The sequence below is a fragment of the Vicia villosa genome, linkage group LG5, assembly GCF_029867415.1.
Source record: "Vicia villosa cultivar HV-30 ecotype Madison, WI linkage group LG5, Vvil1.0, whole genome shotgun sequence".
NCBI lineage: Eukaryota > Viridiplantae > Streptophyta > Magnoliopsida > Fabales > Fabaceae > Vicia > Vicia villosa.
The window spans coordinates 31,548,485-31,565,711 of record NC_081184.1 but is presented as its reverse complement, the minus strand read 5'-3'; the positions used below and the strand labels follow the sequence as shown (position 1 = coordinate 31,565,711).

General features: G+C 34.4%; 2 protein-coding genes, 1 long non-coding RNA gene and 1 other non-coding gene across 4 annotated transcripts; 1 reads left to right on the top strand and 3 right to left on the bottom strand.

The window, feature by feature from the left end:
• The first annotated feature begins 3,487 nt into the window (after positions 1-3,487).
• LOC131601530 (pentatricopeptide repeat-containing protein At3g54980, mitochondrial-like) lies at positions 3,488-6,778 on the top strand. The gene has a single exon (XM_058873378.1). It carries the CDS (start codon positions 3,659-3,661, stop codon positions 6,236-6,238), a length of 2,580 nt encoding a protein of 859 aa, XP_058729361.1. The 5' UTR covers positions 3,488-3,658; the 3' UTR covers positions 6,239-6,778.
• Positions 6,779-7,074: 296 nt separating this feature from the next.
• Positions 7,075-7,147, bottom strand: TRNAK-CUU (transfer RNA lysine (anticodon CUU)). The gene has a single exon. It is a non-coding gene; the product is annotated as a tRNA-Lys (tRNA).
• A 406-nt stretch (positions 7,148-7,553) lies between these two features.
• LOC131604456 (uncharacterized) lies at positions 7,554-9,642 on the bottom strand. The gene is made up of 3 exons (XM_058876891.1): positions 9,634-9,642; positions 8,495-9,527; positions 7,554-8,176 (listed from the first exon to the last, which is right to left on the bottom strand). The coding sequence occupies exons 1-3, from the start codon at positions 9,640-9,642 to the stop codon at positions 7,590-7,592; spliced, it is 1,629 nt and encodes a 542-aa protein (XP_058732874.1). The 3' UTR covers positions 7,554-7,589.
• A 29-nt stretch (positions 9,643-9,671) lies between these two features.
• On the bottom strand, positions 9,672-10,602 carry LOC131606467 (uncharacterized). The gene is made up of 3 exons (XR_009284844.1): positions 10,472-10,602; positions 10,192-10,357; positions 9,672-9,756 (listed from the first exon to the last, which is right to left on the bottom strand). It is a non-coding gene; the product is annotated as an uncharacterized LOC131606467 (long non-coding RNA).
• Between the last annotated feature and the right edge of the window lie 6,625 nt (positions 10,603-17,227).

Genomic DNA, 17,227 nt, shown 5'->3' with positions numbered 1-17,227 from the left:
TTTGTAGGCTTGTTAAATTTTCTAGGCAAAAAAGAGTTGTGTTTTTGGGTTTTGTATATTAGGTTTTAGTAATTATAAATATGTATCTCTACAGTGTTTTGTAGTGTGACATTCTTAGGGTTTATAGGATTTTGGGTCTTCTCATGGAAAAACATAGAAAGACAAAAATTTTATGGAAACCTTTGGAGTTATCTAAGGGAATTAAAAAATACTTTTAAATCTTAGTTTTAATGATTAACATATTGAGAGTTGAAGAGGTTGGGAAACAATTGGGTAGAAAATAGGGTTTTGTTCTTGGGCATCTTCAAGGTTGTTCTTAGGAACTCTAAATGCGAAGACTAGTTTATTGTAACTCATCTGTAATATATTATAACAACTTTCTGAGTATAGTGAATTAGAGAACTACTCTCTCCCACAAAGTAGATCTTTTGATCGAACTAGGTAAACAAATCTTTCGTTTTTTATCGCTTTATTCAGTTATAATTTATGTTTATTGGTTATTATAGCTGAAAGCCATTTATTTTGGTTGCTAATATTCTTTGCCTAACATATCAAAGTGTTGATTGAAATTGAACCTTGTCATTACCACAACATTAAGCAATCTACTATACAAACAATTAATAAAAGATTGACCAATCTGACTATTATGCCCTTAGTTAAAAATTTCTTTACAAATAAAAAAGGGCAATTCGGTAACTAACAAAATCACATATCAGTTTTTCAACCTTTCAATAACCAAGTGCCAATTGTCGGCCTCTCATTGGTCCAACTTTTTAACTTTTCAATAACCAACTTTTTCTCCCCAACACACTTTTTCTCTCTCTTACTTAAATTTTCAAATTTCTTTCACATGTCATTTTCACACACTTTCTTACTTTTATTTTAATTTTTTTTCATTTAATCACAAAAATTATTAATAATCTATTTTTTTAAACTTTAATAAAATTAAATATTTATTTATCTCACAGGTCACTATCAATACACTATTTAATTTAGGGTTAAATAAGTTTTTGGTCCCTCTAAATATCTCAAATTTCGTTTTTAGTCCCTCAAAAAATTTCCTTTAAAGAATGATCCTCTTAAAATTTTCCGTCCACACTTTTGGTCCCTCCTGTCAACTTCCGTTAACAGAAGCATATGTGGCACGCCATGTGGCAATGCCAGCGTGGCCAGATGCTGACGTGTTATGCCACGTGGCTAAGGTCAACAAAATATTGGAACCTATAAAAATTCGTAGCTAATCAGTAGCTAAAATCCTAGCTAATCTGTAGCAAATTCAAAAACCAAAAAGTTTATCATTACAAGAACTACAATTATAGGACCAACAGAATCATGTTGTGATGCACCATTGTAAGATTGTTGGATGACTTCAAAAGGAGGTTGTTGTTGTTTATATTATTTATTATTTAGTGGAGTCACTATTAAACAACTACTTAGTATTTTATTATGTCCATTATATGTTGTTGGTTTTATATTATAGACCCAGTAGGACATGTTTATTTCGTAAAGGGATATTTATATAAAAGCTTACAGAACCCCATGAGACTGATACAATATAGATCCTTCTATGCCCATTTTTTTTACATACAGGGAAGTGAGCCAAAATATATAAACATATAGTTGAAGTGGCTTAAATCATTTTCTCAGCATGCACACCTCAAGTTAGTTTAGAAAAAAAGTTATTCACGACACTCTTCTCTTGAGTAAATCTTCACTCAAACAATAGCAGATATATCATTTTGTAAGCCTAAATGCGTGTTTACTTGTCTTAAATATTGTAAACCATTGGGTATATGAATTTACGTTGAAGCTATGTATTGATATGAACTTAGTATCTTGTCAAGATTTCTTGGATTGTAAATAAGAAATATTTTAAGAGGAAAGGTATATGATACGGATCAACATAATTTGTGAGTGTATGCAATGCATGTTCCCTACTGTTGTTTGAAAGGGATTTAACAACGTTATCGATCAAATGTATACTTCAAATTCTATTAGGTGCATGCGTGGAATATTGTTAAATCAACCAGAGTATATAATATAAAACCTACTGAGTCTAATATAAAACCAACCAATATATGGACATAATAAAATCCTAATGGTTGTTGAATAGTGACTCCACTAAACAACATAAACAATAACAACAACCTCTTTTTCAAGTCACCCAACAATCTTACAATGGTGCATCACAACATGATTTTATTTGTTTTGTAATTACATTTTTTTTAAGTAATAATTGTGTTGGCTATAATTGTTGTAAAGATTCAAAGACTATGCTCAGAAAGAAGAATCATGAGTCATGGAAAATATGATAATTTTTTTTTCTTGAATTTGCTACAAATTAGCTACGATTTTAGCTACCGATTAACTACGAAATTTTATAAGTTCAAGTACCATGTTGACCTTAATCACGTGGCATGACACGTCAGCATCTTGCCACGCTGGCATTGTCACATGGCGTGCCACATCAGCTTCTATTAACAGAAGTTGACAGGAGGGACCAAAAGTGTGGACGGAAAATTTTAAGAGGATCATTCTTTAAAGGAATTTTTTTGAGGGACTAAAAACGAAGTTTGAGATATTTAGAGGGACAAAAAACTTATTTAACCCTTTAATTTATTTTAATCGATCATTACACACTTTCTCTTTCTTAATTAAAATTTCAAATTTCTCTCAAATTTTCTTCTCACACTTTCTTACTTTCATTTTAATTTTTTTCTCTATTTATGTATCAACTCTAAAAAATAATTTATTTTTTAATTTTAATAAAATTAAAAATATTGTAATATCGCGGGTCACTATCAACATAATACTTATTTTATTTTAATCAATCATTGTTTTTATTAGAGAAATAATATCCTTATTTTTAAATTTTTTTTCTTTTCTTCATTTCACGATTTTTTTAAAGATTATTTAATACAATTAAATTCATATGATTATTGTTCATTTTACATTTGTATTTAAATATATTTTATATCGGATCAAATAAATTTTTTATTTCACGGGTCATTATCAACAAAGTATCTATTTTATTTTAATCAACAATTAATATAAATTGAGAGATAATTTTTATTTTTAAATGTTAAAATTTCATTTTTTTTTTATCTTCATCTTCCAGATTCTTTTTTATATAATTATTTAATATAATTAAATTTATATAATATTTTTCATTTGTAATTAAATCATTTATTAAAACGCACGGGTATCTTACTAGTATGATATTGACAATGTCATTCAAAATTTCAAAATTAGTCTCAAATGGGTAGGGAACCACGTGAGTTGGTTCAGTGGTAATTGGCGTCAGACTTGATATAGAGAACCATGATTCAATCTCCGTAACTACGATCTCCAAACCGGATTAGTCGCCAGGGAACTAGACACCAGTAATAAAAAAAAATAACAAATTAAAAGACCAAATTGAAAAAAAACAAAAATAAAGGACTAAAATTGCAATTACGTCATAATTTTATTTAAGCCATGAAAAATTGCTTGATACTTTTCCTCCCTTACCTCACTCTCCACTCTCCCCAAACACTACTCGTCGCCGCCGATCACCTTCAAATTGAAAGTTGAACTCTCATCCCCGCCGTCACTTCATCACCACACGCGAATGAAGTTTTCCGACAACCTTACCTCACTGAATCATTAACATCGATGCATGCTCACAAACAATGAAATAAATAAATCATTATCATTTCCGAAAAACTTCAAATTCATCCGAACAATCTCTATCGACAATATGCAAATAAGGTTTTCCAACAACCTTACCTCAATCCTCCCGAACACTCTCCGCCGCTTCTTCTCCCATCTCTCCACCACCCCACCACCACCACAACTCCTCCCCGACAAAATCACTTCACCCGAACCCCATCCCTCCAAACGCCTCTCTCAAAACCAAATCTTGGAAACCCTCTTAACCCACAAATCTAACCCCAAATCCGCTTTCAAATTCTTCAAAACCGTTGAGAAAAAACGAGGCTTCATCAAAACCGTTGATGTTATCTGTTTACTGCTTCAGATTCTATCTTCCACCCCAGAGACTCACAGATATGTTCGAAGTTTGCTCAACCAATATGTTTCCGGAGATGCTACTCCTTCTGCTAAGATACTTGTAGAGCAGTTGCTGGAGTGTTCGGGAAGGTATGGTTTCGAAACGGATTCGGAGTCCGATTCCAATTCGCGGGTTTTGAATTATCTTTTGAATAGTTTTGTTAGAGCGAATAAGATTACGGATGCGGTTGAGTGTTTTAGAACTATGTTGGATCATGATGTGGTTCCGTGGGTTCCAATTATGAATATACTTTTGAGTGCGATGGTTAGGAGGAGGAATATGGTTTGTAGTGCACGCGAGGTGTTTGATGAAATGGTTGAGAGAGGGATTTATGGGGATTGTTATACTTTGCATGTGGTAATGCGTGGGTGTTTGAAGGAAGGGAAGTTTGAGGAGGCGGGGAGGTTTTTTGAGGAGGCTAAGGGGAGAGGGTTGGTGCTTGATGCGGCTGCGTATAGTATTGTTGTTCAGGCGGTTTGTAGGTTGGGGAATTTGAATTTGGCGTGTGGGTTGTTGAAGGAGATGAGGGAGATGGGGTGGGTGCCGTCTGAGGGGACGTATAATGCTGTTGTTGTTGCTTGTGTGAAGTATGGGAATGTTGAAGAGGCGTTGAGGGTTAAGGATGAGATGGTGAGCGTTGGGTTACCTGTGAATGTGGTTGTTGCAAGAAGCTTGATGAAAGGGTATTGTGCGCGGGGAGATGTGAGTCTTGCGGTGCAGTTGTTTGATGAGATTGTTGAGGGTGGTGTTGCTCCTGATGCGATTATGTTCTTGAATTTGATTGACGGGTTTTCTATGATTGGGAATATGGAGAAGGCGTATGAGTTTTACACTCAAATGAAAGTTATGGGAATCCAGCCAACTGTCTCGATTTTGAATTCTCTGTTGAAAGGATTCCGGAAACAGAATTTGCTTGAAAATGCGTATGGATTGCTTGATGAGGCGGTTGAACTTGGTATTGCTAATGTTGTTACATACAGCATTGTTTTATTGTGGCTCTGTGAATCCAATAAGGTTGACGAGGCTTGTAAATTATGGGACAAGATGACGAGTCGGGGTATTACACCTTCGCTAGTTTCTTACAACAACTTAATACTTGGTCACTGCAAAAAGGGTTGCATGGATGATGCGTATAGTGTGTTGAATGATATTCTTGAAAGGGGTTTGAAACCGAGTGTGGTTACATACACTCTTTTAATAAATGGTTTTTTCAGAAAGGGTGATTCGGAGAGAGCCTTTGTTGTGTTTGAGCAAATGAAGGCTGCAAATATTACGCCTAATGACTATACATTTAACACCGCTATAAGCGGCTTGTGTAAAACTGGCCGCATGTCTGAGACACATGACAAATTGAACAATTTCATTAAGCAGGGTTTTGTTCCTACTTCCATTACTTATAACAGCATTATAAATGGATTTGTCAAGGAAGGTGCGATTGAATCTGCAATGTCTGCCTACCGGGAGATGTGCGAAAACGGAGTTTCTCCGAATGTTATCACTTATACTACTTTAATTAATGGATTTTGCAAATGTAATAAGATTGGTCTTGCTTTGGAAATGCATAATGATATGAAATACAAGGGTATGGAATTGGATGTTACTGCATATAGTGCTCTCATTGATGGTTTCTGCAAGATGCAAGACATGGAAAGTGCAAGCAAATTTTTCGCCGAACTTTTGGACGTTGGTTTGACTCCAAACACAGTTGTTTATAACAGCATGATTAGTGGCTTCCGACATTTGAATAACATGGAAGCAGCGCTTAACTTGCACCAGAAAATGGTAAAGAATAAGGTTCCATGTGATTTGCAGATATATACCTCATTGATTGGTGGGCTTCTGAAAGAAGGTAAATTGAGTTTCGCGTTAGATCTTTACTCAGAGATGCTTTCCAAGGGTATCGTGCCTGATATCGTCATGTATACAGTTCTAATAAACGGACTCTGTAACCATGGACAGCTAAAAAACGCCGACAAGATTCTAAAGGAGATGAATGGGAATAATATTACTCCTTCGGTTCTTGTATATAACACTTTAATTGCTGGACACTTTAAGGAGGGTAATCTGCAAGAGGCTTTTAGACTGCATGATGAGATGCTTGATAAAGGTCTAGTGCCGGATGATACTACTTATGATATTCTTGTAAATGGAAAACTCAAGATATCACATACTCTTGCTGGAGCTTAATTCAAATAAATTCTATTGCAAATGAGTCTTGCAGAAAGTTATTGAATGGCTTGAAATTGGTCCAATCTTCCCATTGTTTACAATGCACCACCGACACTTTAGATTGGAGGTGTGTCCAGCGTCTGACACCGACACATGTGTTTGTATTTCTAAAATGGCGTTGACGTGTCAGTATCATGTCTGTGTTATGGACTTGAAACTGTGGACCAAAACCCAAAACTCCGTTCACGACGTCTTCCATAGAAGTTGTATTTCTCTCATTTTATTTATAGGTATCATTTTGTTATCATAGGAAGAGTAAGTTCTATCAGTTAGATTATTTCTTTGGCAAGAGCATAATAATGTCATGGGCCAGATATTGGGCAGAGAATGAAGCTTTTTGGTAGAAGCAGTTTCATATCGCTGCAGAGTGGCACAGATTGTGGCTATTAGCAATGGGAAGACACACAATTCAGGTGTGATCTGAACAGTCTTGTTGTTTCCTTTAATATATGGATTACATTTTTCCTTTCATTTTGCATGAGAGAGGAAATGTTCTAATTTCAATTGTTTGATGTTCTTGTTTTAGTGATTGTAACATATGCATTATTGTATTAATCATATTGATTTTAACATTAGAAATGTGGATTATATAATTAGTTTCAACAAAAACACAATTGTTTATTGGTATAAATTTCCGAGTTTTATCGAATTTAAACTCGGCCTTTTCGAATTTCAATCAAAAGAGAAAATGTGTTGAGTTAGTATTGATAGTAATCTTAATTGGTTGAATGTTGAGGATGTTGAAGTAAGTTCACAAAAATTAAGTCTAACAATTGAAAAAAAAATAGCTAAATCGCCCACCGTGGGGCTCGAACCCACGACCACAAGGTTAAGAGCCTTGCGCTCTACCAACTGAGCTAGACGGGCTTGTTGGAATTTCACTCAACCTAAGAAATTTAACCACTGATAAAATTGACAATTGTTTATAAAATACACTTGTTAAAATAAGCTACTAATAATTGACTTCTCTTCTAATGATTTATAAAATACACTTGTGAAAAATAAGTTACTTATAATTAACTTCTCTTCTAATGGTTTATAAAATAAACTTGTGAAAATATTCAATACAAAATTACTAAAAAAAATTAAGAGATAACATCTAATGACTCAAATGATAAGAGACTCAGACACCTTAAATAGTTAGAATTCAACAAAGTCACTTTACGTGTCTAACTGACTTCCCGACAAAGATTAATTATTATTGATCTATAATAGATATTTCATACTTGTAAATTAAAACATAATAATAATCGAGTCAAAATTGAAATGTACATAACTAAGAAAGATTATTATTATTTCAATAATTGTCTCATAACAAAGCTAAATCCAACACTATTTCCTTAAGTAGATCATGAAAAATCATGTGATCCACCTCCAAACCAAAACATTCATCATAAAATTGAATGTTAACCCACCCATCATTTCTTGCTAAATCCCTACTTACATGATCATCTATCTTTTGGCCAACTTTATATCCTAAACACAAAGACTTACTCATAAGAGTCCATACTTTATGGAGAACATGACACCCTACAATAGAAGAAGGAAGGTAACCATATGACCTACCATAAATCTCCAACATTGTCTCATTAATCAAATCAAACAATACATGGTGATTACATTCACCACTTACTTTACCACAAAATTCAGGATCATTTTCCATTTCTTCATATAGTGATGGATCAAGTGGAGTGTCTCTAGAATGCCATGCTGAAGTGCTATCATTAGTTGTGAATCCAGATATTTCAAGTACATATTTCACATAGTTGAACTCATCTTTGAGTTTGGTGTCCACATGAATTTGAGGAATCTCATAGGTCAACTTGTTGGTTCGAATCTCCGTTTTTTGAGCAACATTGTTTGGTTTGTCGGTAGAAACTGACTTAGAAATTGAACCTATCAACATTAGATAAAAAAGTAAGTAACTGCAACTCAAGACCGTCTTTGAAGGCGTGTAATGAGGACTACTGAACAGAGTCTAAAATTTAACATGATTAAATCAATGTTATAGAGCCTCATAAATAATTTATCACTCTTAAAACATGACAAAATATGTGGCTTTTTTTTTATTTTTCCACATTTCAATTCAACTGTAACTAACTTAATCAGGCCTCCAAAAACTTAAGACGGGTTGCGGCATGCTGCAACTACAACTGACTTTGACACTATTTATATGAGAAGTACTAATAATCTCATAAATTACGAATATCATACCTGATGATTTCAAGATATTACTGATCACCAAATCATTTTTATCTATGATGATTTGATTTTCCGGGGTAAAATCAGAAAAATCTCCCTTCTGAGAAGTATAGGAAAAAGATTGAAGATCAGGTAATGAAAGAATTCTTTGAAGAGGTATCAACATTCTCAACGGCGAATGCGACCTTTGTTTTTCTAACTTTAGTTTCTCTGATTGAGAGGCTCTTGCTTCTGTTTTGAAGCTGCTCTCTAGCGTTTTACAATAACTTTCGAGCGGTTCTTGAAGCGACACGGTCCTTCTTATGGAGTTTTTGCGTTGAACTTCTCTTTTAATAATAGGTTCTTTCAATTTCTTCAAAATTTCATTCTTCAATCGATCCGATAGCCTTTGTCCTTGAGGAAGTTTATGAATGACAGAATCCATTGCAACGCGAATCTTTTCTTTACCCCTCTCGCCAGTTACATTCTCAATTTTTTGTTTGAGACTATTTTGACCCTTTGCAGATACCGAAGAAAACTTAACATCTTTTACTATTATAAATGCTTCATTCATATTGAAATTTCCATTTACTTTCGCTTTTGCTACCGATGGCATGACCTGTTCACATGCAGTTTTTGATGACACAAATAGAACCGGCTTTTTTGTTTCGTTGTCGGTGTATAATCTTTCTTTCCGTCTTGATAATGAGTAAGGAAAAGGAAATGATTCAGACCTATTTAGTGTCATTTTCGCTCTTTGCAAATGCTGTTGTTTATGAAAGTGATAGACCAAAGAAAAGACGGGATCATGACGAAATGTTAATAATATTTTCTTGTTCATGTTGGTTGTTTCCAAACCACCAACAAAATGCTTGCATAGACGAGTGGAAACACCAAATATATGCTTCTTTTTATCATTTACTTGTGGCGCAAGTAAGTCATTTTTCACCGACCGATGATGCTTGCAGCATAAGTTACATTCCGAGTAATCGCTGCTAGATGTAGCAACATCACATTGTGAACACCCTTTTCCAACCGGAGAATGCGGTGTCACCTTTTCTTCAACCTGTCATGCTTCAATCAAATTAGATGCTACTGTTAGAAGACACAATCGAACACTAAGCTAACTGGCGTAGGACGGTAAGACACATCTGATGACCAAACCGACTAACGATAGACATATTCTAATATGATATGATGGTTAGAACTTACATTTAAGTTGCTTAACTTGTCAAGGCTTATGTTCTTTCTTTTGTCACAAGAGAAAGCTTCATCCCTTTGTGCAATTACAGTTCCTGCAAATGAGATTAAGTAATAAGTTTTCAAATGTCTGAAGCAAATGACATGAATTCTAATATGGTTTCTAAAGTTTGATAAAAAAAATTCTAACATGAATTTAGTATCTTGTATATAATGAATGTTGATTTAATGTCTTGCACCAGAGAGCCGTCTTTGATGGCGTGCAAGACGGGCTACCGTATATGGCCTAAAATTTGTCAGGTTTAAATCGTAGCTAAAAAAGTATCTAAAATATTTGTCAGGGTTAAACCATGACAAAATAGGGTTCCTATTTGTTTTGTCACACTTAAACTGTGGTTAACCTGCACAAGGTTTTCGAAAACTTAAAACTGTATACAAGATACATGACCATATTTCATGCGTTCTTTGTATCTGTTTTCTTTTAAACCATGGTCGATGTTCTAAGCGACGAGATGTGAAATAGTACTAACCTGTAACCGTTCTTTCGTCGTCGTCACAGTTGTTGTATGTCTGTCTTTTTTGTATGAAATGGTGACATAATGGATGATGCTTAATAATATGAAAGAGGCTTTTACTATACTCAGGATATGAATCAGAATGCTTCTGTCTTCCCATGGTTGACAAGAATCAAACAATCTTCATTTTGAAATGATCAACAAACCAAATTTCATGCAAAATCAGAAGAAAAGGTTAATTACTAATTACAAATTGTAATGCAAAAAAACAAGATTGTCATAAAAAAACATTTACCTTTTTCTATGTTCTTTTCAAAATGTGATTGTTCATTGGATGTTACAGAATCTTCATCTTTTGGAAGAGAAAATAAAGGTTGATGATAGGTTTGTTTTACAAAATACAAAGTCAAAGATAACATGTATTTCTCACCAATGTTATCGGTTTCTTAATTATCTCATTGCATTTCTTTGATTTGTTTATATAATAATATACCTCGTTTCTATTTATAAAATGTTGTGACATTTTTTGTGTGTATATTAACAAGAATTGATAATGTAATTAACGGGTAAATTTTATATGTATTATATCTTTTTTAATGAATTTTTGTATTTGTTATTATATGTCACTTTACAACTTTTACACATTAAGAAAAATATAATTACTCTCTATTTTCTTTATTACAGTACACTTTGAAAAAAAATTGTATCAAGGTGACTATTATTCAACATAATGCTTAAAATTTTTGTTTTACAAAGCCTAGGTTAAGCGTGTGTTTGGATTGACGGTGAACATAATTGATTTTAGTAGAATTGAGTTTGGTAGAATTAATTTTATCATAATTGAATTTAGCATAATTGATTAATGTTTTGATACTGTTAAGAGTCCCACATCAGACAATATATGGCCTGAACATGTCCTTATAAGTGGGGGCAATCCTCACCCTACAAGCCGGTTTTGTAGGGTTGAGTTAGGCCCAACCACACTTCTTAACATGGTATCAGAGCCTCGTTTAAGATCCGGTGGAACACCTTCTATGGTTTCCGCTATCGGGCGGGCCACCCACCGTTTATTTCCACGCTCCAGTTGTCTAGTCCTGGGCGTGAGGGGGTGTGTTAAGAGTCCCACATCGGACAATATATGGCCTGAACATGTCCTTATAAGTGGGGGCAATCCTCACCCTACAAGCCGGTTTTGTAGGGTTGAGTTAGGCCCAACCACACTTCTTAACAGATCCATTTATATAAAAGTAAGTTGAATAATAAAGATACATTTATATAAAAGTAAGTTGAATAATAAATTATAGTGTAAAAATCATTCAGAATCAATTCTAGAGGCAGAAGTTTCAAATTCTAGTATCAAATCGAATCAATTCTAAAGACAGAATTAATTCTACTTTTATCAAACAAAACATCTTAAAATCATCCAGAATTAATTCTTCACAATTAAAATTTAAAATTGGTTTTGACCCTTTAAAAAGTCAAACTAAACCTGCACTAAGACTAAAATGGACAGGTAACTTAAGTTTGTGGACGTCAGGGAAGGTAAGAAACACTTACCTTTAAGAAGTGAATAACATAATGGTGTTGAGAACATCACTAAGAATGATGGCATCATCATAAGAAAAGATAAAGGTAAAACACCTCTTATTCCTTCTCTTTGAAGCAACACACTTAAAAAGGAAATAGTCATAATAGGTTAGAGGAATTAGTTAATTTGGAGCCTTGATATTACACTACTAACCTAGTGGATAAAGGGAGACAAGTGATTAAGTAACCAAATGGTAATAGCCATGAGTTTCAAAGTAAGTTTGTATATGCATCATTAATTATTGAGAAAGAACAAGTGACATGTCTTGGGGAGGTCCAAGTAAAAAATTTGAAATAATAAAATAACTAATGTAAGAGGAGATTTTTCAATGAATCTTAGGCCAGCATGGTTGAGGAATACGATGAAAATGAAAACACCTTTTTCTGGTTCAAAGTTCAGAAACACATGACATATTTTTTTGTTGGTGCACAAGATTAAAGATTGTTAATTAATATGTGCGCCTAAGAGGGGGGGATGAATTAGGTGATGGTAGATTTTTCTTTTTTTATCCTTTTATGATCTTGTTGAGTGTGTTGAAAGCAATAAAAGCGGAAAGTAAATGAACACACGATGTATACTGGTTCCTCTCACAGATCGAGAGTACTCCAGTCCCCTTGCCAACAAGCAAGAGATTTTACTATAATGTTATGACTCTTACAAGACTCTTCCTAGTCCTTCTAAAGAGACAACCACCAAGAACACCCTTCTTGGATTTCAATAAGTCCTTAAGAGAACACCCTCCCTAAGGATACCTCTTGTTTCCAAAACTATGGACAACAAGGTTACAACCTTACAATCTTATATCCACACTTGGAACAATAAGATGTAATCAATACAAACATAAAGAATTACAAGTGATTGAATATATTTGGTAATAAGTAAAGTTTTCTCACAAAGGTTATTACGTACTCAATGGAAATGATGAAGAAAATTTTCTAAGTATATGAAAGTGTATGCTGAAAATTTTCTTTAAAGAAGTTTGAACACAATGGAAATTTGAGAGCAAGAGCACAACAAAATGATTATGAAAAAATGATAGTATGTGTGTTTTTCAAAAGGAATAAAGAAGCCTTTATATAAGATAAAACACCCTTCCAAAAGGCTGCAAAAACATTTTCAAAAAGATGCAAACTCATGGCTAAAAAGAAATTTCGTATGGCTGAAGAAATAAAGAAAAGATGTGATGCTTCAGCAGTAATCGGTTACCAGAAGAAGGGTAACCGGTTACCCAATTGCAACGTTCATATTTTTCAAATTTTTAACAGGGTAACCGATTACTGAAACCAGGGTAATCGATTACCCATACAAAAACCAGAGAGAGATCTTTTGAGAAACTCAGTAACCGGTTACCAAAGCTTCAGTAACCGATTACTTCAACTACAAAACCAAAAAACACTTTGAAAAAAGCTTTTTATGTTGAAATGAGTTTTACCAAAAGCCTTTTAAATGCAATGCATGTTATGTGTGATATTTCCATTGATTACACAATTATATCTAAGTGATTTTTTCTTTAACTTATTTACCTTACAATTGATCAAGATATATTGAAGATTAAACTTGTATATTGAGAGAATTCTTGATCCAAATCCTTTGCCAAAAGCTATGGTGATGTTTTGTCTTCATCAAAAACCCTTGAAGAAGCTTGTCTTCACACTCTCCCCCTTTTTGATGATGACAAACCAATCTTAGATGAAAATATGAATAATATTGCTTTTGCCTTATGATTGACTTTTGCTCCCCCTATCACCAATACTCCCCCTTTATGTAAGAGTATTTCTTGATTTTGAAAATTAAGTATTCTTGAGCTTCTTGAGCTACATATGGTTAGTAAAAGCAATCATATAATTTTGAGATCTTTCTCCCCCTTTGTCATTAACAAAAAGGAATGAAAGACTAATAAAAGTTAGAGTGCATAAAAGTTACAAAGAATATAGACGATATTTTGAAACCAAACATAACTCAAATTTAATAATTTCAAAACATACTAACATAATGCAAACATTGTTTTTAGAACATGAAATTTAAACACACAACTTTGATGAAAATAACATAAAAGTAAAACAAACAAAGATGATAAAACATAAGCTAAATGATAATATGAAATGACTATTCTTGCTCATCCATGTTCTCTTCCTCTTCCTCCTCTTCTTCCTCTTCATTTTGGTTGTGAAGCATATCTATTTGGAGTTGCATGTTGTTAAACCGGTTGATCATATAGGTGTCCATAGCACACACCTTGTTGTAGGTTAACATTTGAAGGTTGTAGATAGCTTCATTTGTGTATCCTCCTTCGGGTATATCGGGAGGTTGGTAGTGAACATTTGGTTGTTGTGGTTCAACATCTCGATAAACAAACCGACCTTCCCGGTTTTGAAAAATGCCGGTATTTTTGGTGATGGTTGAAGTGTCGATCTCATTGTCATTAGTCATCATGATTTTAGGTTCCCTTCTTAGAGCAATATCAAATTGAGGCAAAAGGCGAGAAATCATTCTAGCATAGGGTAGGCCACCCGTCAATTTGAGTTGATGTTCCATATTCCTTAAAATCATAGTTGCCCAATCAAGTTTAATGCGGTTTTTGACCGCAAACATAATCATCAACTCGGTATCACTCACTTGAGAGTGGTTAGAGTGTTTTGGAATCAAAATATAGCTAATGAAAAAGTGAAGCACTCGATCACTTACGGTTAAATTCTTTGCCGGTAAAACCAAACGGTCCGCCGTGTTAGCCTTGGCCGCGAAACTCTCCCTAACCGATTCTCTTGAAATGTCATAAAAGTAGCCATACCTAGAAAAGTTCTCCCATGGAGGTGTCATGCCGTGAAGGATAACCAAGCCGGTAGTAGGAATAGTTGAAAACTCCCTAAATTCCTCTAAGGTCATTGAAATTTGTTTCCCTTGAACCTCACTAGACAAAGATAAATCATTCCCAATTTCAAAAGAACAATAGAAATCTTTCACTAAATCCGCATATACTTCTCCATGGTCACTAACAAATCTATCCACTTTTTGATATCTAAGCAATTCCGGAAATTGGAAACTAGTGTTAGGGAATTTATGCAACATACCATACTTTGTTGCCATTAGAGGTCTCTTGCGGATATTGAAGGTGAGACGTCGAGCTTTCAAGGAAGGTGCTGCCGGATGCCTTGAAGAATCTCCATCCATATGCTTGTTGCTTCTTGAAGATCTCATGATGAAAGTTAGGGTTTGGAGATGATAGAGATGTTAGGTTATGGAGGGTTTGAGGTATATTATATAATAGGTAGAGTTTATGGGAATTTGAGAGTTGTTAATGTGAGAGTTATGTGAAGGTTGAATGTATTGAATGTGAAAGTTATGAGAGGTTTGAATGAGTTGAATGAGGTTTATGAGAGGTAGGTGGAAGTGATAAAAAGGAGATTTGAGGAGAGAGGAAATAAAATAAAAAATATGATGCATGCATGTATGCCACATATGCAATATAGGAGAAAAAATAAAGTAAAAAACACATTTAAATAACCTAAAAACGTGAACAAAACAGAGCTGGACGCAGGGTAATCGGCTACTGGGTTTTAGGTAACTGGTTACTCAAAGTGAAAAAACAATTTTTGCGCAAAACTCCCAGGGTAACCGATTACTCTCATCTGGGTAACCGATTACTCAAAATAAAACACTATTTTTTTTTTTTGCGCAAAATGCCCAGGGTAACCGATTACTTATGCAAAAAATGCAAAAAAATACATAAAATAAACATAGGAAAAACATGATAAGCATAGAAAGAAAGCACCTTAATATTTTGGTGAAGATTTAGGCTAGATCACTTTCATCCAGAATGCCAAGTTCTCGACGGATTTTATAGAAAGCATCCTTCGGAAGCGGCTTTGTGAAAATATCTGCAAGTTGATTTTGCGTATCTACAAAAGTTATCTCAACGTCACCTTTGAACACGTGATCCCGTATGAAATGATGTCTGATATCTATGTGTTTTGTGCGGGAGTGCATCACTGGATTTTTTGTTATGTTGATCGCGCTTGTGTTATCACATCTTAGAGGAATACAACCAAGGTTTAAACCATAGTCAAGCAGTTGTTGTTTGAGCCATAAGATTTGAGCGCATCCACTTCCGGCTGCAATATATTCAGCCTCAGCAGTACTAAGAGCCACGCTTGCTTGTTTCTTGCATGACCATGACACTAGAGCATTTCCCAAAATGTGACATGTTCCACTAGTGCTTTTGCGATCAGTTTTACAACCTGCATAGTCAGCATCAGAATAACCAACTAAAGTATTCATACTACCTTTAGGATACCATAAGCCGACATTGGTTGTTCCTTTTAGATATTTAATGATTCGTTTGACTGCTGCAAGGTGAGATTCCTTAGGGTTGGCTTGATATCTGGCACATAAGCAGACGCTAAACATTATATCTGGTCGACTTGCCGTTAAGTATAAAAGTGAGCCGATCATTCCACGATATTTTGTGATGTTGACAGGATTGCCTGGTTCATCTGGATCAAGGTAGGTGCCAGATCCCATTGGTGTTGCACTATCTTTACTATTTTCCATCTCAAATTTCTGGATTAGTTCTTTGCAATATTTTGACTGATTGATGAAGATTCCATGCTTGAGTTGTTTGATTTGGAGACCTAGGAAGAAGTTTAATTTTCCCATCATGGACATTTCAAATTCTCCTTGCATCATTGAAGAGAACTCCTTACACATTTCATGATTAGTTGACCCAAAAACAATATCATCTACATAAATTTGTACAAATAAAGTATGACGATTGAATTTTTTAATGAAGAGAGTAGTATCTACTTTACCCTTTACAAACCCTTTTTCGATTAGGAAGGTACTTAATCGATCATACCAAGCCCTTGGTGCTTGTTTTAGTCCATATAAAGCTTTCTTTAGTTTGAAGACATGAGTAGGATTCTTGTAGTCTTCAAACCCGAGAGGTTGCTTTACATAAACTTCTTCATTGATGATACCATTGAGAAAAGCACTTTTTACATCCATTTGGAAAAGTTCAAAGTCTAGTGAGCATGCATACGCAAGAAGTAATCTTATCGCCTCCAATCTAGCTACCGGAGCAAAGGTTTCTTCAAAGTCAATACCTTCTTCTTGATTGTACCCTTGTGCTACTAATCTTGCCTTGTTTCGAGTAATTATACCATTTTCGTCCATCTTATTCTTGAATACCCATTTGGTTCCAATGATGCGTTTGTTTCCCGGATTAGGAACAAGTTCCCAAACATCGTTTCGCTCGAATTGATTTAACTCTTCTTGCATGGCAAGAATCCATTGATCATCTTCTAGTGCTTGAGATACCTTGGATGGTTCTATTTGTGAAACAAAAGCCATGTGTAAGCAAGCATCTTTGAGATTTAATCTTGTTGAAACTCCTTGACTAATATCACCAATCACTTTGTCAATAGGATGATCTCTATGAGTTCTCCATTCTTTTGGTAGATCATTGGT